At 35.4% G+C, this 27203-nt stretch overlaps 1 protein-coding gene across 2 annotated transcripts in view; it reads left to right on the top strand.

Moving 5' to 3' along the window:
- LRP1B (LDL receptor related protein 1B) overlaps positions 1–27203 on the top strand; it is a 741350-nt gene that overhangs the window by 706507 nt on the left and 7640 nt on the right. For both annotated transcript variants that reach the window (XM_068949290.1, XM_068949291.1), the window contains 5 exons: positions 6347–6508; positions 11698–11872; positions 12515–12619; positions 14835–14948; positions 25847–25923. In XM_068949290.1, the coding sequence (XP_068805391.1) occupies positions 6347–6508; positions 11698–11872; positions 12515–12619; positions 14835–14948; positions 25847–25923 (633 nt within the window). The remainder of the gene's footprint in view (positions 1–6346; positions 6509–11697; positions 11873–12514; positions 12620–14834; positions 14949–25846; positions 25924–27203) is intronic.

The following is a 27203-nucleotide window of genomic DNA, read 5'->3' as shown; positions in this document are numbered from 1 at the left end:
GTATTCATGACTAGTTCCTCAAAAAATAGCAATTATATTTTTCATCCTTTAAACAATTGCCTTATCAAACTCTCATGCTAAACTGATACGAAAAAGTTGCACGTATTTTCCAAATTTTCTCTTTTTTATTTATTCAAAATGATGAAGCGTTTTCTTCTGGAAGTTACATATGTGTGCTAGCGCCAGTCTAAATTCTATCTGCAAAACAGAAATGACCGAGATAACTTGAATCCATCTTTCTTAGAAGCTCTGATTGCTCTTATTGATTCTCTTACATTATCCAACTCAAATAGCCTTGATACAGTCTATCTAACAAGTGTCATTCTGTGTGCATGCCCTTTTGGGACTGTGAGTGCATTTATACTGCACAGCTGCAGAGCATGTGTTTCTGGGCTAGCACCACTGTGAGCAGGGGCAGCCGCACAGGTGCACCACGTGGATGGCTGTCATGGACCATCAACATGAGACTCCTGACTGAGGAGTCAGGGAAGGGTGGACCCTGTTGCTGCTATAATTCCACCTTCTCCCAGTTTGGAGAAGTTGTTTGCTGTCTGTCTGTTCTGCCACACAGAAGTGCCTCTGTAAATTCGGGGCAAAATCTGGTCTTCTTGCTGGGATATTGGCTCATCCAAGCTGCTGTTGCCGGTCTTCTGTCTCCTGACTCACGGGAAACCTTTTCTGTTACATGCTGCTGGTATTTGGCCCAGAGCCCTTGCAGGGAAATGAGCTTCTGCAGGGTCACAGCTGCTGTGATGCTTCCCTAGCAGTCAGGGAATTTCCTTATTGTTGAATTCTGGTTCGAATACTGAGGTAGACATATGCTGAAAACAAATCTTTCATCATATTCTGATATAAATAAAATAACATAGCATATACAATACACTTCTGGTGAAACTGAGCTTGTAAATTCTGTTCTCTTTCACCACCTACTATGTAATAGTAAAGTGATAACCAATTAACTAAATTACAGAGTATTACTCATTTTTTAAAGCATGATTGTGTTAAATCTTTACTGGATGTGGTAAGTTGTAGAACCTCATTATCTGCACACAAATGTTAATTTGTTAAACAAATCCCTCTGGCAATTCAGGGATTATTCACTGTTGGTTTACTTACTGCTAAGCCTTTTGGCAAATTCCTATGTGAACATTATATAGCTAGAGATTGGGGCAGCTTTAATTAAAATTTATAAGTTTATGACAGTTGTATTGAACTACAATAATTGAACAAAGAAAATGTCATCAGTTAATTAAAAGCACACATCTGAGACACGTAATTAAAAGTTTGGTTATAATAATGAACACTTTCCAATAAACCAAATTAATGGGAATTTTGAAAAAAAATTAATATTAACATAAAAATACACTTCCTTTTTTCTTAGATTAAAGTAAAAATGTTGGAGCAAGAATTTACTAAATGTCTTGAACTTATTACTTAGATTTGAGTAGTCCACAAAATTAGATAAATACATATTTGTACTATATTTACTGCCCCAAGGGTATGTCTGATCACACAGAATTCTGATGTTTGTATCCAAATGAGTAAAAAAAACTTATTTCTTTCCACCAAATGACAATTGGTGAAATATTCTGTTCCAAAATATTAAAGAGTATGTATGAAGTGGGTACCAAACTGGTGTCAAAAGCATTCAGTCTTCTGATCTATAAGCAATCGATGCAAGTAGATTTGGGCATACAGCGTGCATACTGAAACCTCCGCTCTCACTGAAGAATGTGTTTACCTTGCCCATGTCAAATCAGTCCCAGTAACCTCATACAAGGATGCTCCAAACGGGCATGCTGCACCTGCGTGGGACCAGCATGAGGGGCTGTTGTACGGAAGGGGCCAGCATGATGGTTGTCTATGGATGTCAAGGCCATCAGGTCTGATGTGCAGCTGATCTCATGGTTCCAGAAGAACCAGTGCCACCAGCCTAGAGGACAGCAACCTTGGAGACCACTCCAGTGTATTTTGGAATGGCTCTTTTCACTTTTTCTTCCACAACATGGAGAGAAGCTTATCTATTGGGATTGATCCCTGTCACTTCGGTTAGTAATTATGTGCTGGAGTACAGCTTCTGTCCGCTACTGCTGGATCAGTAAAGCTAATTATGGTTCATCAGCCACACAGGTTCCCACAAACTACTGGCGCTAACTACCTACAAGACGTGATGTTACTTACAGTAGCCCCGTGTAGAACAAGTACCACCTTGTTTTCTGGAATAGTGACACCAAGTGAAGTATGCAAATTAAACATACGGTGCGTATTCCTACACAAAAACTTGAAACTACACGTTACTGGTAGTGAATTTTCCATTAAGTGGAAGAGGAAAAATACCTCACTTGTGGTGCAGGCATTCTTCTAGATGATTTTATTTTTAGAAGCTTTCAAAAAGCTTACAAAAATACTGTTATTTTCTTTAAGAAAAAGGAAATACAGCTTTTTATTTTAATTGCAATATACCTTATACAGTTATAAAAATGGAGAGTGGAGAAATCCAGAACAAAAAGATATGCTTCTTTCTCTCTAAATATTACTACTGTGGTTTTCAAATGGAGCATTTTACAGGGGACATGCTAAGCAAATATTGCCACCTTGTCACCCTTTCCGCATTTACAAACAAAATTATTCAACATAGATGATCTGAACAGGAAAGTTTTCCTTAATTAGTCCGTTCAGGAAGAGACTTAAGAAGAGGATAGGTTAAAGCTAGGATGCTGACCTGTAACAGGTAGAAAAAAAAGACGACTATTCTCGTGCTGTTAATCCATTTGAGTATTGCAATGAGGAGGGAAGAACTCAAAACAGGGAGATAAACTTTACTTTTATTTCTGTACCGCTTTAGTCCTGAAACATCATGATCAGTGTAAATGCTTGTCTTCTCTCTGCATGAGATCACCATGCAGTGGTCATTAGTTATAATCTGTGACATTTTGGTTAGCATAACTATTTCCTTTGCAAACATAAACCAATATTCTGATACTATGATACGAAAACTTACGGCATTGGTTGGCATTGTTTAATACTGCAGTTTTATTCTACTGTCCTTGGAACCATTTTTTATCAGAAGTAATTTAGGAGAATAAGGCAGATTAAAATGTCATTATTATTATTATTTCAGATGCCAACAGTTGATGTATAAATAGGCAGTGAACTATTAACATTACTAAAAAGCCTTGTTAAATTGAGTGACAAAAATGGGGTTTAGGCTATACTGAATTAAATATTCATATAACTGTCAGCAATTTGGCGTATTTATAAGCCTACATTAGCAAAGAATAGAAAAATGTCTTGTACAAACTAGGAAAATATCATTGCCCCATCATTTTACAAAGCAGAAGAATATTAATAATAAAAACTGAATTTAGACCTCTAGATCATATTCTATCACTATTTTGTTTTAAGTTTATAATTGAAACACTGATTTAAATTAGGATTACGTGAAAATCTCTGACTCTGGGTTAGAAATTTGAATACAAATGTATATAGGGGGAAAAAAAGACTCTGTGCTAGCATCTGAGTTCAACATCTTTGATTTAATGTTTATATCACAGGGGACAGATATGAATAACCAGGCTGATGCATATTAAACTGGTTGGAGCTATTTTAAGTCAATGGTTTTGTTCCTACAGCACTCATTAGAGGAAGAGACTAACTGATCTCATGGCTTTTAGGATGATTTGCAAAACACTTTAATTTAACATAGCTTAAAATAGAAAATATGGAACAGAATCAGGTGAAGGATTTGAAGTAACAGAAGATTTATATTTAAATTTAATTTAAGAAAAATAATAAATAAATCATTCTGTGTGCCTCAGAAGAAGTAGAAAAAAGGAGGGCGCTTCTCTTGCATTTAAAAAATTCTTCAATGAAAATGATACTAAATGATTATATGATATTAAAACAAAGGTAGGCCAGAGGAAAGAGTATTGTGGGATTTATGAAAGACTCAGTTTAATTCACAGGACTTTAAAGACACAGGAAACTAAAAGGAGACGAAATATGAAAAAGATGGGAGGAATTTCACAGTTCAGAGTTCTAGGGGCAGCTGCGGTAAGAGACATCAGAAGACAAGTGTGAGTTTAAAAGTAGATGTGGATACCTATACCAGGCATTTTATAAAAACATGCTAAGGAAAGAATGAATTGAGGCAAAAGACAGCAAGGAAGAGATTAAGCTATAAACCTTCAGCAAATCAGGCAGCAGTAAGGATTTCCTGGTAGATTAATATGAAGATCAGAGATAATTAGTTTAGGAAAGTAACTCTCAATCTGATTCATTTGACTCCTTTGGCTTTTGGTGCTTGTGCAAGGAAGCTGGACGTAAGTATGCTATAGTCTCTGTTCCAGAGTGGCTCTTCTGTACGTTTTAAATGAAATCCTGTGTGCTGCTCAGGACCATGTCAACCATAGCTTCTATTGTATGCTCTCTAGCCAACCTTTCCATGAAGCAATATTTGTTTATATCTAAGAACTTAGTTTCTGCCTCATGCCCTGCTGTGAATTTTTACAATGTAAACGTAGGGATAATCGGTGTCTCTCATTATTAAGGCATTTCCTGACTTTTTCTGATCTCTTTCAGATTCCAGAGTCATATTATCTTGATTGAGCAGTCAATAGTACTAAATCAATGCTGTATGCTTCCTGTTTATGCCTGCAATTCCAGTGCAAAGGACTTCTGCATTGCACATGCAGTGCATTATGTAGTTAACTCGCTAATCTGATTGATATTAACATTTCTTAACAGGTAGCTACTCAATCACCAGCAAAGATTGGATATCAAGTAAATTTGTACGGGTTTTACAACAGCCCATTAGTTGCCTTCCTTCTCTAAATTTGCCACAGCCAATTATATTGATGTTCCCATTCAAAGCTAGACATTTTAGTTCTCCATCTTATTTCTTAGACTTCTACCACTTCCGTAAAGTATGTGTGTTACTGTTTGGGTTTTCTGTAGCCTCTTTAATAGGCATTCCTGCTGGTCTGCCTGTTACCTGTTTTCTGTGTGACATGCAGTCCTTTACTCAGAGATACAGTATTTTACTCAGAGATACGGTATTTTTGTGACTTTACTGATAGGAACGAGTCCTTGTCTGTTAGCTTTTCCCTGGCTCTGCAGTGACCCAGTTAAGAGTTTGATTCTAATTACCAGCAGGCTCGTGTCCTTGTGATTCAAACCAAGCCTGTCCCAGTCTGTCCCTGTAACCAAGAAAGGTCCTCAGGACCTGAGGAATCCCTTTCCTTACCCATCTTGTCAGCCAGGAAGAAGGAAAATAAAGTGTTAAAATTGCTCTGTTTTTCATAAGTTTAAAAAAGCCCAGAAGGCCGAGTGAAAGAAAGGGGAAGAGAAGGATGGGGTGGGGGGGGGAAGTTTTGCAAGAATAAACAAGCATGAGACTAGATCGTTAGAAGGGAGAGGGCTGGCCGGACGCATCAAGTCATTTGACTTGAGAATTACAAATAAGGTATAAAAGCAAAGTCAGAAGATGGAAGGATACTTACATCTAGAGGTTTGTTACAAAGAAAATAAACCTTGAAGATCAACAAATTAGTGAAGAGTGAAAGAGTTTAATAAAACAATGAAAATGTAAGAAAGCTATAAATCTTGTAGACATGAAACGCAGATAAAGGAAATTATAGGAAAATTGAAATAAGGAGAAAACCGTAGTAGGAAAATGTATCACTGGTTTAGACACTGTTTTAAAATCCCTAATAAAACAAACCACTATATACTAGGAGTTTATTTTGAGTAAATATCTACCTTTTTCCCTAGGTGTTTGCTACTTTTCAGACATACTGAGCATTACATGCACCTTTGGTCTGATACAATATAGCCACATTTAAGTTATATTATATGAGAGTGGTAGGACAGCAGAACAGGCAGGCATTGTGGTCTAGTAAAAACTGTGTTATGTAAAAGTGATTATTAGTATGTTAGTAAGTATGTATCTATCCATGTGATTTATATAAAAGTTTGTAGATTTGAGGATATTGAGTGCATTCTGAGGACAGTACAGTGGTGACCATATAATCATTTGTCTTCTGCAACTAGAGGAACCCAGTCTGGATGAAGAGATTTTGAAGAGCTTTTCACAATTTATGGTTCTAAAGTCATATTTTAAATTTCTATTTAAGACTATCTTTTAAAATAATTTCCAGATAAATAGTTAATGACCAGACATGTGCAAGTATAAAATGAATAGATGCAGTTTTGGAGGTGTTCCTATCTTACAGTGCTAACCTTTGTAGTGCTAATTTGCTCTGTTGTGAGAAATACATTTACTATTTTTTTTTATTTCAATATTTGTTTATTTTTATCATAAAATAGTGTTCTTTGTTTCGAATAGGGAGGCCTACCTGCATTTGTGCACTGGGTTTTACAGGACCAAACTGCAATCAGACAGTCTGTGATCATTTTTGCCAAAATGGAGGAACCTGCAGTGTCACTGCTGGAAATCAACCCTTCTGTCACTGCTTGCCTGAGTATACAGGAGACAGATGTCAGTATTGTAAGTAATGTTCCATAAAATCCATTTACATGTACAGGAGAAAAAAGAGCTTTTGTGGAAAGGGTTTATTTCAGCATTTTTATCAATAATACCTAAAATGGAGCTATATGGGGCAACTTATTTTGTCAATAGAAATGAGATAATTGTATTAAAATTTTCTACTTAAACATGTCACATTTGTAATTTGATGTTAATGGAAATCATAAAAATAGCGAAATGATATAGTTGATTAAAGTATAAGAAGGTCTCTGGTATCCCTTATCTCCTGGATGGGTCAGCACCTGTGTTTTCTTGTCTTTCCTTTTTATTTTTAACCTGAGTACGTAGCATATTGACAAGCAGTGTTTTGCCTTTCACTCTTCTGTATTACTACATTTTACTCTGTCCAAGATGACCTTCCAAATGGTTTCTCTTCTCTCATAGTATTGGAAATCAGTTTTTTTAAGAGTATTTCCCTTTGGTGGTTCTCACAGCTTAGGTTCTACCCTTTGCCTCTGAGGTCCTATGTAGTTTCTCATTCTCACTGACCAGTCTCTTCTCACTGAGGTATTCTTTTCCAAAGGTTTCCGTGCCACTTCTCTCTTTCTAGAATTGTCTCTAAATTTTCAGTTCTTTTACAGAGGAGAGTGGAAAGAAGGTTTTCTACTAATAGGCCTTCTTATTCCGTTTATGTTTTCTCTCCATGCTTTCTCTTTACATGGTTCACTGTTACCTCTTTTCGAGACAGCCAGGAATTCTGAACATAATCTTGAATTTCTTCTTTTGATCACTCATTTCAGAATTTCAGTTCGTCTTCCTCAAATCTCTTTGACATGATGCCTCAGTAACAACTCTAATGTAAAAGTGATTATTGTTCTGAGATCAGAATTTTTTTCTTAGAAAATCTCCTCTTTTTCTATTCCTGTTTTACTTTGGCTACAGCACTCTTCTGTCTGAGATTAGACTATTAGGAAGACTTGTTCTTTATCTTCTGCGGTTGTGCCCGAAACCTTGCTGAAGCATACAAAAATATAGTTATTGCTATTGTTATGAGAATTTTATTTGATACTGTCCTTTGGTAAGTGCAAGCTAGTCAATCATGTGTTCTTAATATCTAGCTTTTCGATTTCTAAACATGTAGAAAAATTGCATTGAGAAAGAAGATTTTTTTTTAAATCTCCAAGAAATAAGTTGCGATTTGCAACACTATGCTCATAAAAGCTCTTTGGACTTGAAGGAAGTATTTTTGCTTAACTTGACCATGACTATATTCTTTGACGTAGAAATAGAACTGTTACAGATTCATACTGAGTCTTCATGAGAGTTCGTTCTTTAGGATGATAGAAAATAGTTTTGTCTTTTTCTGAGTTTTCTTAGATGTCTTTGCCTTGAGATATCATAATAGATGAACTTAAAAACTTACACACACAAATGCACACACTCACATACTCTGTCTCTCTGTCTGTCTCTTGGTCTTTGTCTCCCTTCCCTTGAAAAAAGGTGTGTGGATTTAAATGTTATATTTATGTGAATCTTTTGTTTACCACCTGCATATGTTGAATGGAAAAGACTCATGTTATCTGGGAGAAATTAAATTACTTTTTTTTTTTAATTGCTGCAGAGAATGTTGCTAAAGCCACCAGGTATCATGGAGAAGAAAAAATTTTTGTTAATTGAAATGCAGGGTTGTATCCATATTGCTCCATATAGCATATTTGGATCTCGAGTCTTAAAACATTGTGGTAAATGTCTTATAAATTCAAGCACCTGAGAAATGCTGATCACTCTGATGCTAAGTGTTTCAATAACTTTCTTTGCCAGCAGCTGCAGAAGAATATAAGGGGACATATACTCTTGCAGCCACTGTATGTTTTCTCTCAAGTCTAATCAGATTTGGATCTAGCAATATATATATATAGAAAAATAGAAGACTGTCATAGTGCTTGTTATAGAATAGAACCCTAAACATGAAAGCTAGCATTTCTTTATTACATAATGCAGTGGATTAACCAAGGAAGGCTAGATTTAAACCAAATGGAAGGGAAATTAGCTGTTGTAAAGGTCTGGTTTAGAATTGTCTACCAGGTACAAAAAGTATTTAGTTTTAGTTAAAGGTCTGTCAAACAAGAAAAGGGATAGTGTGTATCTGAAACAGGATTTGTACTGAAGTAAACTGAATGTATTTCCAGTTGGGAGACTGGAAATAAATTGAAACCTTTGAATGGAAAACCAGCAGTAATTGTGATTCTGTCCCACTTGGTATTAAACAAATGGCGTGGATCCACAAAGAACTATCTGCAAACACAATTGGGTATTTGAAAACAGTATAGTACATAAATCATGCACAGACAGACACATAGATTAAGAAAAAATATTTACTTGAGGCTTACCCAAAACCAAACAAATTGTTTCTAGTTGAATGCTTCTGCATACATCTATCTTCTTTTGAAGAATTAATTTAAATGTAAATTTAAGGGTACTTTTAAAACATAGTGCTTATTATCAGATTTGGATTGTCTGCTGATGCTTTGCAAAAATCTCATAATTCAGAGAGAGTCAAACTTATTGAAGAAGACAGAATAAAATTTGACTTTTGTTTATTTAAGCCATAATACTTTAAGGAAAAAGACTTACAGTGTTTTGGACTATTTTTGGTGACCTGTAACAGTTTTATATAACTGTAAAGGTCCACAGTTAATAATGTAAATGTGAAGAAACATGCATGTATGATTTTTAACTCTATTAGACTTGTTCACTTTGTATATATGTTGGAATATATTAATGTAGCTTTAATACAAAGATTAGTTGCCTTTAAATTGTCTTTTTTCATCTTTTTATGATGTAACTAGAACCAATTCATAAGGAAAGAATAATACATGAAAGTAAATAGGTATTTTACTCATGCCTCCAAGTTGAAAATATTATTGGTATTTTTTATGGCAAGGACAAGGTGTATATTTGTTGTGTTGCCAGACTGTGAGAACCTGTTTTTCTTCACGCTTATCTTCTCCAGTTACCCCATGCAGAGTTTCTCCTGCAATTAGTTCTCATAAAAGCTAATTACCAAAATTTGTTCCGTGTCAAAGCACTGGAAAAATGAATTTAACTAAATGAATTTATATAGAATTCCACTAAGGTTATGCATGTGATTACACATGTATTTGCATATAACTCCTTATTCAAAATTCCTAAAATGAGACATACAGAATATTTAAAATTCGTATCTTGAACTGTATAAGGACCAAAAATCTTAAAAAAGGCAAAATGTTTTCATCTACTTACTATAACTCCAAGTGCATGTAGTTATCTCTTAAGCTGTTATTTTCCCTGAAACTGAAATTCCTGAAAGAAAAAAGAACTATTTGTGTGCCATTTCAATCCAAATGTAGCAGTCACCTTTTAGATACAGCAGATTAACAGACTTTGAGACTGTAATAAATGATAAAAAAATCAATAATTTTTTTAGAGAGTATAAAGATCTTATCAGTTTGGGGGAATTTTTGCCCTAATAACCCTGGAAACACTTGCCTGTTGATGTGTTTTTTTCCATAAAATGTCTCTTAATGATAGCTTTTAAAACAAAAGTAGGGTTTTTTGTATTTTTGTTTGTTTGTTTGTTTGTTTTTTAAGGAAGAAAGATGCTACCATCATCCTCCAAAAATACCAGTCTGTACCTTGAATCCGGGGAACTACAAACAACGACCTACTTCAGTTAGTGTTTTTTAGGCTTCTCTGGTGCCTCAGTAGTGATCATCTAAGTAGATTGACCTATAGGCTGCATAGATAGGTGGAGATGTACAATGGATAATCCAAAAAAAACCCTCCTCCAACAGTCAAGCAGAACTCTCTTGTCCTGCATCAGAGCTCTTTCCAAGATCATGAGTAAAACTGGCATGACAGCCCATAAATATGTCTCTGACGGGGTGGGGGGTTGGGGGGAAATAAGCACAGAGAAGCGTAAACAAAATGTGTTTCCCACTCTATGAGATACCCTTGCAAATCATCCAGCAGTCTGGAATATGCTCAGTAAAGTATATCAATTCTAGTAGTCTCCCATATGCTTTTTTCAGTGCGCCTCCCCGTCAAACAACGGTTTTGAGTGTTTTTACTCTTTCAGATTCAAGGTTGAAGGTGCCATTTGGCCAAAATTTCCTTTTCTGGTGAGCAGCTTGATAATGCTGGGCTTAAATAGACATGAACTTTTTCATTTTGACAGAAAGATAATGTTTTGTGTAAATTGAACGTTTTAACTCACAGTTAACACAGACACATAGTTCAGAATTGTATACATGTTGTGTTTCCGTTATTTCGCCTGTTTGTCAGGAACACAACGAAAAGCTCAAGACAATATTAACCACTCAGAACTGGAGAAAGTATTAGAAGTAAAGAGATTTTTAGTGATTTGGCCCCACTGAGGACCTTAAATGACAATAATTTAAAAAATAGCTGTTTGATCACAAGAAAGCTATCAATACTGCATAAATGGAAATGAACCTAAATATTAAAATACCATATATCGTAGCACAGTAAGCTTCTTCAAGTAACTTATTTCTTTTATAAGAATATGAAAAAAAAAAAGAGAGTTACTGGTGCTTCTTAGGAGTTAAAGAATTCACTACTTGAAATCGCAGTCCTGCGGACAATTGAGCACTTAAATGAAATAATGGGATATTACAAAGTCTTTGAAGATGAGCAGGTGTATACGTTTTTGTAGAATTTATGGATTACATCTTTATATATTAATATAACTTCATGAAATGTTAATATGTGGATAAATGAAAATAAAAATTATTTCAAAATACTATTTCCATTTCAGTATAACATAATGCTGTTAACACTAATATGAATGTATCAAAAGTTTTTTATCCAGCCAATGTCCCATTAAATATATTAACGTTCCTCTGCTTTTCCCATCACTAGTCATATTATATGGGACAATGCCATAATGGTTAAACCTCTGGAAAAAAAAAAATCTCTCTCATGAGCTTATACCCCTTTTTCACTGCTTGGTTATGACAAAGTTATAACTATATATTGTGTATCTGTTCTTAGGTATTCTTGTTTCCTGCACTTACGAATGAGTCACCAGGTTCATTTTTCATTTTGTTTTTATAATTGTCCTTTTAAAAGCAAAAAAACTAAGGCTATTACTTTTTATGATGTGATACTCTTTCATGTCTTTTAATATCTAGCTTTCATATTGTTTGCAGATGTTTGCCACCATTATTGTGTGAACTCTGAATCATGCACTATTTCTGATGATGGAAGCGTAGAATGTGTCTGTCCTGTACGATTTGAAGGTCCAAAATGTGAAGTAGACAAGTGTGTAAGATGTCATGGGGGACACTGCATAATAAACAAGGACAGTAATGATATAGCATGCAAGTAAGTGGGGATGTTGGTCAAAATTGCATATTTAGTAGCCATTAAATCCTTTAAATCTGTAAAATTAGTTGCACAGTGGCTAGCTGCTGAATTAATCACATCCGAACAGTGTCTTTGAGCTTACAGGTACTTAATTCTAGAAGAACATACTGGCTCCTGCCTTCTTAAATGGACTTCCAGGGCACGTATCACTGGGGGAAGCATCACGTAGCAGGAGACTGAGCAACTCTTCACTTGGAAAATGTTCTAATAAAAATATTTGATGAATTTAACGGTCTAGTTTTACCACAGTTCTGAAATTTGTTCTTCTTTCTGCAGTATCTGTGAGAATGGTTGAGGTATACTGTATCCTGATGAACGCATACGTAGTAGGATGTGTTGTCGTGTTCCTGAGTGATTATTGTATAGTAATAGTTTATTTTCATGAACTTAATAAAAAGAAAGATTTAAAATATTTTTCATAAGAAGCTAACTGCCTGTGCTAGGTTTTTCAGGGCAGAAACCTAGAATTCCTGTAATAAGTAAATCTTGTACATACCATAAAATGAGTATTTTAATATGTAGATAATTATAAGGTAATTCCCACTGGATTTAAAAAAAAAAAAAAGCTGATGGCTATTTGTATTTTTTTAAACATGACAGCTGCACTAATGGAAAGATTGCCTCTACTTGTCAGTTATGTGATGGCTACTGTTACAATGGTGGTACATGTCAGCTGGACCCAGACACAAATATACCTGTCTGTCTGTGAGTATATTGCACTGTGTAGGTCATTAAAATATCCGTGTGCCAACAAATACTAAAGTTAATGTGTGTATACATTTAGGAAGTGTAATATGTTGTTTGCAGTGGTATCTTGTACTTATTTCTAACTATTTCTATAACCTGATATTTCATCTGCTTCTTGCAATATGGGTATTGCAAGATATATGTCAGATACATGTTGCAAAATGTATATAGGGATATCTTTTCAGACTCTGGTAATTTCATGCCAGAACTGAAAGTAAGTTAGCCATTTGTTCTGGAATGGCACCCAGAGGTTCAGGCGAGGCATCTCACTTACCTGTGAAGTATATGGGGCAGGTAGCCCATGCAACTCTTGAAAAGATGTTTGCCTGCCCCCAGTTCTCAAAGAGGGATGAAGACTATTCTTCTAAGAGGATGGTTAGAGGTGGTGGTGGAACACATTTGTAAGAAGCCTGTAGCTATAGGATGGGAAGAGTAATTTCAATGTTTATTTCCTGTATATGTCTGAGGGTATGTACATGCATCTGTCACTTCTGCCCTCACCTTTACACTACCTGTAAGCCATAACTGTTCTGTTGTGAGATCACTCTCTCCCTCCTGCAGAAATACACTACTATTGAGAAAATAATTCAAGATACATTTCTTTAGCCCAGACTTCAAATATCAAACGAAATGTAATTCTGTAGTCTAGATGGTAAAATACTCTCTTAAGAAGTAGAAAAACCTATTCTAGTTCTTGCTTGTGAGCTGTGGTGTATCTTCTTGCGCAGCTGCTAGATGTAAAATATAGAAGTAGCTATTGTAGCAAGAAATTAATTTCTTTCCTGCTCTCAGTTGCAACACCTAATTACTAAGCTGAGTCATACTGGTTTTTTTCTTTTTCTTTTTTATTCTTGACTATTGCATCTTCCTATCTTTTCTGCGCTCAGAAAAGCTTCATTATTGAATAGTCTTCCACTTCTCAGAACAACCTGGAGGTCAGAACATTCTCCAGGAATGTATGAGATGTTAGAAGAAGGAATGAACTTGAGTATCTCATTTCCAGGGTGACCTAAATAAGCTATTGTCCAAAGGGATCTGGTACGACAACAATTTTGTAAAGACAGTGCAGCCATCCCTTCATTTTGTTGATGTGTGTGAGGTAGGTGATCTTAGAGAGATGCCTGTTGTATTTAGACTCTGAAGAAAGTCAGATGGAGAAACACTTAGCTTTTGTAGTGTGACCAGTGTGAGAGAGGGACCAAGCTGTGCATCCCTGTGAAAGCTCAAGCACTTCTGAACGTGCAAATGGGCAAGGCTATAGATGCTGTATTACTGAAAAGAAAAGAAGTTGACAAAAAATGTATGCACCTGTGGGGTTAAGGACACACGAGCTGAGTTTTCCTGAATGCAGTACTGTGCTGTGGTCCTTACTCAACTGAAAACAGTTTAAACGCCTGTGTGTATCTCTCCCTCTCCTTCTCCCCCTTCTCTTTCCCTCTCTCTCTCTCTCTCTCTCTCTCTCTCTCTCTCTCTCTTTATTTTTACAATTTTGACCTAGCTCTTAATAGTTTTTATTTATAGCTCTGTAAATATCTCAGCAGAGGAACAGAGAGATTCATAATTCTCAGCAAAAGAAGAATCTCACAGCTTTAATATGTTAGGCTCAAATGTGATGATTACATCTGGTAATTCACATGCTTAAACACTTGGAATGACTATTTTGGAAGCTTGTACTTCTTCCTTTCTTTTCTGATTGAACTGGTTTATACTTTTTCAAATTTGTACGGAACACCATAGCATCTTAAGGAAAACAAGTTTCATACATTAGTTCCTGTACGGATTTGCAATACATAAAAGCTGTTGAATATACCAACACTACCAACAATGCTGAGAAAACAGTCATGAACATTTTTAAGACAGTCATACTCCGGATGAATCAATACACATTTAACAATAGTACTTAGTTAAGAATATTAGATTCTTGAACACAGAAGTTTATATAGGCCCATTGTTTTAGTAGCGTTTGATTAACGTTGATTATCAAACTTTGCAGTGTAGTTTCAGGTTGGACCTCCCATGTTAAAAAAAAAAAAAAAAAAAGAGTATTACTTAATATGTGTGTGTGCGCATGTGTATGTGTGTGTGCCTTGCCATCATTGTATGTACTACATTTAAAATCTGTTCAGCAAAAGGCAGAATATTTATGTAGGTCTATTTTACTGAAATTCTGCAGATGCTCTATGGGGTTTAAAAGTCAGCGCTGTGACCAGAAAGTGAACCCTTGTGATTACTACTGTCAGAATGAGGGAATTTGCACTTTAACTGCGTTTAATGAACCGAGATGCAAGTAGGTTTAACCTTCCACTTAATGCTGCACATTGTGTGACATCATTTCAGGCCACAGTTCATTGGTTCAAGTCATGCACATTCACATACATTTCACAATATATACTTAATCTGGGGGCTCGTTTCTGTAATACACACTTACCCTTTGATAGTTGCACTGATGAGCACATTTAAACATAGACTGTTGGAGTATCTATATCATTGGAGAAAGAAAGAAAAATACTTCAATTTTAGTAAGCATATTGAAAATACTGAAAATGCCACTTAGCTTTGTTGTTCATATTTTGAGCTTTTTACCAACTTAAACCTACACATAAATTTTAGCAAATAGTGAACTTGCACATGTTTTTGGTCTGAAACTGACTTTCCATTTGTTATCTGTACAGAGAAGGAAACAGAAAAACTATTTAGCTGCCATTTCAAGAGCTAAGTTTATATTCATAAGCCTCTTTGTTAACCTCATATAAATATGCTTTAAAATAGAGACTATCAAACAAACAATAATAGGAAAGCTGCATCGTAACTTTTTATTCTCCTCTGATAAAAAAAAATATATTATATGTATATAAAAAATAGATGCATTTGTATGCTATATTTCTCTAACGGATTTTAGGCCTGTTTCTTAAAAAGAAACTTTCAGTCCTCCCCAGGAAAGGAAACTACCTTTGTCTTTAAAAATACTGTATGTTACGCATACACAGTGATATAAATTCCACTCGAAGGTGCATGCATTTACTCACCAGTTGTTATGCAAAAGTCAGAATTCAAGTCATGAGCCAAAGACATAGACTTTATTCAGTTGAAATACAGAAACTCCAACAGCTTTAATCTTGTCTCATCTAAATGCATGGTTTATGAACACATAATGCACTGTGGGGATGTGATGTGTTTGTTTGTTGGTGGGTAGCAATGAGAATCATTAGGTATGGTGAATAATTTTCTTATTTTTTGAAATGATGTTCACAATTCCTATGTCAGTATTCTCAAAGCAATGAAATTCTGTGCCTTGAGCTGCTGAAGTCCACTGAAAAGTAGATTAGGAGTTCTGACTGAGTGTACCTAAAACAGGGGAACCATCGTGCTTATTACTAACTATTTTTTAAACCTCAAAGAATATGAAGTGGGTCTGTTTATCAGCATACATGGACATGGTTGTTTGGAACAGCTTGTACCTCTGTGTATCACACTTGAGTATTCAGAGTAATACAGTTCTCAGAACAGCCTGTCGCTGCCTATATGATCAGGTACTGCTAGTGCCTTTCCTCCTCTTTCTCTGAAACTTTGGGCGCGTTATCTGAACTCTCAGGAAGGTAGCAGTCTAAAATTTGTTGTGAAATATTTTAGTATGTAAAATAGAAAGTCTAAAAATACAACATTGAGAATCACTTCTGGATTTTCATACTGTCTCTGACAACTTTTAAGAAAGTGTTAATTATTTAAACTATAAAAGTTTACTTTTTATCTAATGCAGGATTTTTACAGAAAAAAATGAGAAATAATTGTTTTTTAACCTTCTCAGAACTTTTTTGTGAGCCCAGCTGCCAGCAACTGCAAGGATCCATGGTAGCAGAAGGGGATCATAGGATGCATAGGCCCACTGATCCTTTCTTTCTGCTTTTCCAGCAGTGTGTAACTGGAAGAAATGCAAAAGTGGATTGTTAAGATAGGAACTATACTGAAAAGTTTTATGTTGACAAACAATTCTCTTAGGCAGAGTAAGATAACATTTTTTTGCTTCAGATATTTTTCAGGCCACAGCCAGGACATGAAATAGTCAGTTTGGACTCAGCCACAAAAAGGAAAGAAACAAGCCTCAGAAATCCAAGGAAAATATTAGCTGTCCAAGATAAAATCAGACTCTTCCATATTTTCTGAAAGACATAATTTGGGAAAAGTAGCAAACAAAGGCTTAATGAAGATATAATAAAAGAGAAGAGCAGAATTTGTGCAAAAGAGGTATTAGATTCCGTATTCTTCCTTTTAGAAGTTGAAACAGTCCAAAGGACTGTTGTCTTGATGAAAGTTGTGGTACTTCTCTTTGAGAAGGATATCTTCCACAGAGATGATGAGGGTGATGGTTTTAAACATACTGATTTCCTTATTTATTTAGTTTACTTTTTTATTCTTATTGTGACAGTATTCCCAAGAACAATTTTAGTAGGCACTTGTGCTATGCAATAAAGTGAATAATCCAACCCCAAATAAAAGGAAAGCAGTAAAGCCCAACAGTAATATAGTGGTTTTATAGCAGAGTTGTATTGTCCTCCTTTCTCTGTTATCTGGGCAGGGTTTTTTGAAAATACTATTGGAGGCCTTTTTTATTAAATGTATTGTAAGATGGAGAAGGGAAGAAGGGAAATGGGAAAGAAAAGAGGGTGGTAGAAAAAGGTTAAATTCAAGATTCTCTTGAATGTGAGGAAGACAGTGAGATGAACTGGCAAACAGAAGAAGAGGAAGTTTAAATGAAGCCTTAGTAGATGACCCTTTTTTCTCTCATTTACAATCTAAACATAGACAAAGCTAGTTTTCCTGTGGTCTGTTCAGTCCTCTGTTGTTAGTATGGCCACCAGTGACCGCATCAAGGAGTTGTTAATAAAATCTTCTAAATCCTTTTTTTCTTTACAAAGCCAAAATGACTTAGAGCAAAGGGAAGAGAAGCAAGTAGGAGGAATGAGTTGAAGGCATTCATGATGACGTGAACTAAGAATTTTAATTCTATATATGTGTTAGTTCTTGCCAACCTCCATATAAACTCCAATTAATCCCAGTGTCTTGTGTTTTTCTAGCACCAAAGTAGTTCTTAACTAGAACTTGTTTATAATTTTACCAAGCTCATATGGGCAAGTAGGAGACTTCAGAGAGGAAAAAAGTAACCCCATGCTTTCTGAGAGCCACTGTGCCATGGAGCAGTAGTCTCAAAGACTTTCTCTGTAAGTTCTGCTCCATCTTGAGGGAAAACAGTTTATCCCTCCTACGTGCACCTCTGCCTACATTATAAATGACATCTATCTGGTCTCTGGGAGACACTTAAGGACTAATCTTTTTCTAAACCCATCTCTAATTCATGGGTGGACAATTTTTAGAAGAAATTGGAAACGGCTGACTTATTTGTATTGTCATTCAGCAAGAGCTCTTCTCCTCTCTTGGCATGATCAGTTGGGAATGCAAACTTCATACACAATCAAGCCTTTATTAGCATTTAGTAAGACAACAGAGAATAAGATTTATCTACTCTGAAAGGCAATCCTAATGCCATAATTATACAGAGGAATGATAAACCTCTAAGAGCATACTCTGTGTTTACCAACCTAAACCATTAGAGTATATTTTTTTCTAGAAATCTTCCTATCTCAAGTTTTTAAAACCTGAATCCACTAAATATTAGGTGTATGTTAGTAACCAGTTTATGAATTAAAGCCCCACTATGGCTGCACATCAGCCACGAAAAGGGAAGAATTTGTGAAATTGGTCTCAAGTTTCAATGAGTGCTCTGTCAAGTTCTGAAAGATACAGAATATACTGCAATTGGACTTTGGATATAAGGTGCTATGCAATCTAGATTATGAATTCTTAGCAGTATTTTTAGGAATATGAAGAACTTTCTTTATTCTTTTTTCCCCATTATTTTCGTTATTGCTCCATAATGAAGGTTGAGAGAGAGTTTAATATCAGAATGTTAAAATTTAAGGTACTGACGTTTTCTTTTTCTATGCACCACTGAGGGTGTCTTTTAAGAGTATGGTCTTATGTATACTTACTATCTTTTTAGCATTCACATATTACATTTCTTAAGGATTTCTTAAGGGTTCTCACTGATAAATTGTGTAGAGGACATGTATAACACTAAAAGTATAAGAGACGTTTCTGAATCCCATCCAATAACTTCACCAGTCCATTGAAAGCAGAACAAAAGGGAGATCAGGTTCAAATGGGAAACAAGAAATGTCTTTTCTGTTTATTTCAGAAAATGTCAGTTCCGTCTATTCTATCAGTTTATCTTTTGTGTTTTAGTAGTTAACTTTATTTTACATCTCAGTTTCCTCTTCAAAAATTGTCTAATTGCATATACAGTTCAAGCAAGAGAAACAAAGTTTAGGGAGATATTGTATCCTGTGTTATACCAATGGAGTTGGAAAGAACATAGACACTTTCAAGCACACAAAATCTTCCTCAGTTGTTATATAAGCAGTGCTATATCTGTTAATTTAGTAAAGAATATTACCATCTCCCAGTGTTGTTTCTTTTATACCTTTACCATAACAATAGCTTGCTGTAATTACGTCTTAGTATTTATATTACCATTATTTGCATTGGCACATCAATGTGATCAAATTAGGATGCCCTTGCATTAGGCATTATAATAATATAAGGTGACAAAAGTAAGGTTATATTACTGTGCTGCCTAATATTAGAGGATAGTCATTTCTTTCACCTTAGATTACGGGTAGCATATAGCATATGCTATGTAGCTTATAGCATATAAACACGTGCATACATGTTTATGCAGTTCTGTGTATCTAAAGTTTAGATCTTCTGTTTCTGAGGAGTCATCAGAAAAAGAGAGAAAAAAGTAGAGGAAAAATTCAGAGGACAATTCACAGCGTTAAATTAGTTGCCTGTGGTTAAATGTGTTGCCTACTCAGAGTGCTTCAGATTGTGTGTTGTATTTCTAAATTAGAATGAACATCCCTTCTGTAATGAAGAGTAAGCCATCTTGGGTTGTTTAATTGCTTGTAGCCAGCAGATGCATGGCTTTTGAGAGCAAATTTGGTACAGAAATCAGTGGCCTTTCAGATTAATTAAAAAGCATATTCCATATAGGAGCATGAAAGAAAGTATAACTTTGGTAGCAGAATCTGACAAGTGAACAGTAAAGGCAGAAGGAATTAATTCCTTTCTAAAATGAACAATTTGGCTAAGTAGTATATTAAAGACGACAGTGAACAAAGGGGGAAACAAGTTCTGAAACTGCTTAAAAGGGAAAACGAAATACCTGAAGTGCTGATATGGGAAAATCAGAAAACTAATTCCTACAGAAATGTAATAGACAAGAGAGGTGTTCTTGCCAGCTTTATTTTCAGTAGGTTGGAGAGGTTGGTAACTCTGTGTGTGTGTGCGCGTTGTGTGTGTGTGTAATGGAGATTTGAAAGGAAAGAGTGCATTCCTCTTGAAGGGGGGACTTTTCTCAAACTCATATTCCATAATGCTGTACCCCTCTCCATTCCTTTCCTATCAAAAGGTCTTCTTAAGTGGGAGTGGTTTTTGTGTAAGTGTATGCATGCACACAAGACTCATAACTATGGCAGAACTATGATCAGAGAAAGATTAAGGTATGCATATAATCTGATTGTGGACGAGAAGGACACCCTCCTAGCATTTTGCTAGGTGAGGGCCTAGCGAAAAAAAAACCTTATGGCAGCACAGAACAGTCACAGTGACAAGAAGTCCACCTAAGAGTGGAAGGCAATTCTGACCATGGCAGGTAGTAAAAGTGACAGAGAGAACAGAAGCTTTCATCAAATATGTTACAATAGATGTTCTCCATATGAGTTGGTAGAGGGTATTTAATGAGCTACCCAATTACAGTTACAACAGGAAGTTCACGGTATTATGCTAGTTCTTTAAAACCTTTCTCTTTCGACTAAAAACAGATTTGTTTTAAGTGTCTTGAACTGGTACATAAGCACCAGATTTTAACTTTATATTATACAGTCCAGTTTGTATCACCAACTAGTGCTATTTAAAGAATTAAATCCAACTGGATATTTAGAGAGTGGTAGTCAAAGGAAGAAATGACAAGACCTTGGAAAAGAGGAGTATACGCATTTTTCACTGAACATTTCTAGCCAGGCTTGTGATGCACATATCTTTTGACCATGAGTTTAAACCTGTTTGGATAAGACATGCACAGAAGTTGCTGCCGCACATCTCTATTTATTTTACCTCTTTTCATTTCAGGTGTTCAGCATAATTTCAGCTACAGTAATAGTTAGCTAGATGCATTTTATCTTTAAATATTTCCTGTATGTTAATAACATTGATATGTGTATAATATATATATGGTGTACATTTTCCTAGTAGCAGGGAATTTACTGATCCTCAGCTACTTTGGTGATTTCACTTCATTCTTTTGCTGTGGGATGATAAGGCCAAATCGCATCTCAAGACTTGTTTCTTTGCAGTGAACCGCATGCTGCAACTATAAATTATGGTTTGTATATAGTATAATTCATATATATTAGTGTATAATATGTATATAGTATTAATTACATTTATGTTTAAAGTGACATTTTATTTTTCCTTGTATGTTTTTATTAAATTTAAGATTATTTGAGTTCCTCAAAAGTAATTTTTTGTATAGCACTATAACATCAGCTCCCAGTATAAAGAAAGCCTTGCTTCCAAAAGTATCACTAAATGCATTTCAGGAATAGGATGGTGATTTAGTTTAGTGCAGGGGTTTTGTCGTCCTATGTCATCGCAGAGAATTTTGGGGGGAAAAGGGGATTATTTTAGTTTGTGTCTTTCAATGCTATTTAATACAGAGAGTAAATACAGAAAGTAAATAACTATAATTCAGATGTTCTGTTCTCTAGTCTTATAAGTAGCTTTAATATTAAATATAAGATATTTACAAAAGGAATTTTAATACAAATGTTTTTAAAATATGAAGCTAGAAACTTTCATTTTGATATTTTACTGTTTTTAATACAAAACTATGTATAGCATGACCAAAAAGAACTGAAAAGTTATAAAATTACCTTGTATAGTTAGGAAATACCATTTTAAAGTAAGAAACATTTTCAGTGTCTGCGCTGTAATGACAGTTTCACAGATTCTGTTGTATTTCTAGACTGATATTTTAATCCTGCATTCCTTGTCAGTCTTTTGATACTTTTGACACTGATATACTGAGTTGGAAAGCAATTCTCTACAAAAACACTTCCAACTGTGTAGTGCCTTCTATATTATATTTTTCAGACAATGCTTGTGGCACAAAAAAGAAAATAGAAAAGGAAAAAAAATGACACACTGCCACCAATTTAGCCCTTTTTGCTAGCTTTTTATATTTGTTCGGGAGTTTAACAATCAAATTGTTCTTCTTGGTCAAGGGCCAATGTAATTGAGTTTGACATTTTTCAGTGTTCTGACCTGTAAGGGTCCTAAAGAAATAGACGCATTGTCTTTCATAAGAAAAAAAATTCTGCAACAAGAGCATGATCAGTTTCAGAAATGGAAATATATTGACTTTAGTAAATATTCCTCATTACAAATGGGACATCTTTCTGCTTGCAGTTTAGGATTTTTTTAAAAAAAGCTCTCTTCTTCTGTTAATGCCACTTCTGCTACATACGTAAATCCTGTCCCACAGGCATTCTGTAGCTCAGAAGGTGAGCCTCCCAAGCAGTCGTCTCTTTCTAAGTGGAGAACTGAATTATAGCAGAGAACTGTAGCATAGTTTTATTAATGAGCTTGGCAGCACATTATGTACAGTCTTTGTTTATGCCATTCCCTTTCAGGATGGATATTGCTGTTCTGTAGGACATTGTTGCTGTTTGAACTCTTCACCGATTCTATAGGGGACTGGAGATTTGCACCCTAAGCTGTTCCTTGTAGCACCTGCACCACTTAGCTGACTCCAACATGTCCTTCACTTTCAAACTCCCCAGCTATTTCCATCTGTTTTTATTTGTGTAGCTCAGATAAGGTATTAATTAGCACTGTCCTGCTTTGCACTTCTGGATAATATCAATGTCTTTAATAGAACCAGTGGTCTTATGTAGTTCTGCTTCATTGATGACTTTTTGTTTGCCCATGCTGCAGATGTCATCTCTCTAACACAAAAACTGTTAGCAATACAACAGAACAGGAGGTTCTTATACCAAATGTTTTGCAAAGGTACAAAATAGGGTGCGTCAGCTGAAACCTGATTTCCGATGGTCGATACTGAGCAGTCTGAGTTTAAATGTTCTATTATTAGAAAAATGTCTGTTGTTATTATGAACAGTTTCTGTCTAATGTATCTAAAGACCAGTGAAACTAATTAAAACCTGCTCATCTTTCCCACATCCCTATAGTAACAGTTGTCCATGTCCCAACACCGCCCCTATTCATGTGCCTACTCCTAGCTTATTTTCTGTCTCAAATTCTGTTGCAAACAGCATACCTTTCCTCTGGGCTCCATTCTTTTTTTATTCTAGCTGCCCAAGAAGAGTCTTTAGTAGCTTCTCGGAGCATAAAAGGGCAATCATTTTGCCTCTAAGTATAGAAGAAAATGGCATCCTGTCAGCTTCAATCCCATTGATGTTTATTGGAGAGAGCAAACATTTAGAATAAAGAAAATGAGGTGGCAACTAGCTAACGCGTTTTAATGAGACACTTTTGAAAAATACCTTAGAGTTTTAATAGTGTTGACTTTCACAATTAAAATGCCAAGAAGTTCTTCATCTAAAGAACTTCTAATCTTCCTATCCTAATTCCTCTGTTTACTACATACGTAGCTGAAAGGTTTCTTAGCTGTTGTGATAGCTTATCTCTTGTGAGATTTTGAAGAGTCTCTACATTATGCAGAGTTTTCTCGTAAGCTTATACCTGCGTGTTTCAGTGGTGACTCTTTTGTTAGTTCCACTGTTTTAGACTCTTTAAACCGTTGCAACGCGGGCTCGTTGTCATGATTCTCTTATACAGGTGATGCATTTGAAACTCTCAGTGTAAGCATGTAGGTAGAAAGTTAAGGTAGCTCTAACTCTTAAAGAAATCATTCCTTTTCAATAGTGTAGTTTTAGGTGAAAATTGTGTCTCATAAGAAGCTTTAACCACATATGCTGAAGTCCCAACAGCACTGTTGCAAAAATTCTGCTAAGAAATATAAGATTTTCTGTTCTGTGGTTGTCACATGCCAACAGTTTGGATACATACAGAATACATGAAGTATAAAGATTTATGGTGTTTCCCGATAAGACTAGAGATACTTGCTTTGCAACTGTGCATTCAATAGTGATCTTTTGAAAAAGCAAATTCCTTAGAATAGTAACTTAGTAAGGAAGGCTATCAGTGTAGCCATTTCCATATAATTGCTCAAAGGGATCTATAAACATGGAATGGCTGCAAATAGGAGGGCACATCTTTTGATTAAAAGACCAAGATTTTGAAAGACCAACTCTGTCTTATTTATCTTCATAAAGTTTGAGTTAAGGACTTGCATAATATATTGTAGCAAAAAACAAATTAGAACCAAAAAGAAAATTCAAATGTAATGTGAAACCCAGTAAAGAGGTTTGTCTGAATGTTGGATTGTGCTAGAAAAGATTTAAGAGTGAAAAGGGAAACTAGCCGTTCCTCTGCAGCAACCTACAAAGGCAAGAGTCAAAATCATCACTAGGAAAGCTAGCTAGAAATATCCTGTAAGAATTCCATGATTTTTTTATCCGCAGTATTTTAAACCTTTCCAAATCTTAGTATCATAGAACAATGTCAGTGGTTAGGCCTGTCTACCTTTTAACTCTACAATTTATGTTTAATTCTCAGAAAGGTGTCAGGTAACAGTAGTTCTTAAAACTATATGCATAGTAATGTTCTTTACAAAAATGCATTTTTGTAAAGTTAACCTATGACGAAATTCATAAATAATTCAAAAATATTTGGAAAAAAATTATTTATTGCACAATATACAAGAAATTAAGTTTTATAGTGAGTACTTTCTGCAGTTTCCACAGGGAAGGTTTCATGTTCTCTAGTAAATAACCATATTTACAACAGGATGAATAATGCAGTTGGATTTCATTCACGCATTTGTTTCCATTTTGAGGGATTTGCTGAGGATGAATACATGGACTCCTTGTGTTTGCCTTTATGCATGGAGAGCCATTTTCAATCCCATTTGAAGAAATATTTGCATATTGATATTCAAATAAGGAAATTATAGCAGAATAACTTTGGGCTCGTTTAGGCACCTGGCTCGTGAGGCTTATATTCTTAACATAAAGTTTATTCCGGTCCCTTTGAAGTCAATACAGATACTGAAGTTCCTTGAGTTTCATATCTTTTCATGCTTTAACAATCACACATGCATATGCACATGTGCATATATATATTTCTATAAATATATATTCACTTATATATAATTCAAAATTAAAAACAAATTGCAGAATTTTTAGAAAAGCGTGTAAATCTGAAAGCAACGAAAAGGGGAACCACAGTTAATTTGTAAATATTATTCAAGATAGATCTTTGCTTAAGTAAATTATTACAACTATTTTTGTAAGAACTATTCCACGGTAAGTTTTCCATTAGCCAGAGCAATGGGGGACAGGAGTATCATAGAAGGATCCAATTACTATGGATACTACAGGTTACTGGATGCATGCAGTATTTTATGTCCAGTCAGATATGCTCCATGCAGTGTGGAAGTGGCTGTCAGAGCTCCCAGTCGAAGCTGACCTTAGAACAACATAGTGCATTCGTGCTGCACTGCCCCGTAGCAAATAAGCACGACTGCACTAAGTTGGCTACGCATAGATCCAGCTCGGATATTCCTTCATTATTGTGTAGCAGGTAGTAATTGGTATAATAGATATGAATAGGTATTACAATAGGTACTGATAAGCTGTTGGTTATGGCTGTTTCATTACTGAAGAATTTTAGAAAGTGACTAATTAAGATTGCAATGGTAGAAATAGGAATTTAAGATACACAGCTATAGTTTTACAATAAGTTATTCAGAATGTTCAAAGTGTCATGGCATGTTGCTGGCTCCTCTCACGAAGCTTATTGTTGATTTTGTAGAAGCACTCTTATCATTCGTGTAGTTCTTGAGAAGCTGCTGGTGGTCTCTTTAATAGGTTGATGTGTTAACAGCTAACATCTATTAATTTTGCCATCTTAATTGGATCCTTTTAGATGTTCAGCCAACTGGTCAGGCACACAGTGTGAGAGGCCAGCTCCCAAAAGCAGCAAGTCTGACAACATCAGTACAAGTAAGTACTTCAAACAGCAACAGTACCACATGTCAAATTTCATTCAGTTTACAAATTATATAACTTGATGATATTTTAGAAGGAGAGCTTGTGAAATGATATGTGGTGGTTGCTTATTTTTTGCAAAATAACAAATGTAGATCTTTCTCAATGTTTGATTGACATTTGGTGCTGTATGAGGTGGCTTGGGTAGATGTCATATGTTACACATACACTGCTTCAAGGCTAGCCTGTATTTTTCTTAAAAAAAAGTATATCAAGTGAGAGGTGCTTGGTGGTATCACTGCTGTGCAGAGAGTGAGTACAAGACCTCTGACCATTTAAGTCCCACTGAAAGCCTCAAAAATAGAGTTGTAAGTGCTTCATATGTTTTGCATTGGCTGTCTGCAGAGGTTTGAATTTTTCCTACTGTGAAAATGACCTTGAAAGAAAGAATAGCACCTGTTGTATTTTTTTTAAACATATCCGTAAGTATAAAAGGATGGTATTGCTACACTATTGACAGTTTAAACTGGACAAGGTAGCCTGCGGTGCACTGAGTTTGCTGCTGATATCCTGCTGTACATCTCTCAGTCACATTTAATCCAACTGGAATGAATTGCCCACTATTCAGGTCAGCTTGATGCTTAGATGAAATCTACCTAGCAATCCAGACAAGTAAAATAATACTTACAAACTGGAAATGGTCAGAAAAACAGGCAGTATTTCTTGTTGTGGAAATACGTGCTATGATTTAGAAAAGAGGTATTCATCTTGTGCCTACAGTTACACTCCAGGCTGTACAATGATCACCAGACAGCAACTCATGCCTGATAGGATGTTTTTTTATTTTGCATTTTTGTTTGTATGTGTGTGTGTGCATACATACATACATACATATGTGTATATATGTATGTATGTATATGTGTGTATGTATGTATATAAGTGTGTGTGTATACGCACACACACACATATGTACATATGTATACACATACACACCTGTGAAGACATAAACAACTTTTTTTTCTTCAAAGTGGAGCTTCTTCCAGTTTTTTACACAAATGTGGTCTTACAGTGGCTTTGCTGAAATGCTCTTTACATGTTGAATCTTCATAAGCCTGAATGAGTTCAGAATGCTCCGGGTTTTTATTCAGTAGTACTTCATTTTGGCTTGACTTCCAGTAAACCTTCAGGTAGAATCCAGTTACATATTTTGCAGTTCATTATTTAGACCATGTTTAAGTTAGAGCAGAGACTGCCAACAGCTTATGTAGTTGAGAAGCTAACATGATAGACAACTG

The sequence above is a fragment of the Struthio camelus genome, chromosome 6, assembly GCF_040807025.1.
Source record: "Struthio camelus isolate bStrCam1 chromosome 6, bStrCam1.hap1, whole genome shotgun sequence".
Taxonomy (NCBI): Eukaryota; Metazoa; Chordata; class Aves; order Struthioniformes; family Struthionidae; genus Struthio; species Struthio camelus.
This window is presented reverse-complemented; position numbering and strand designations above follow the sequence as displayed.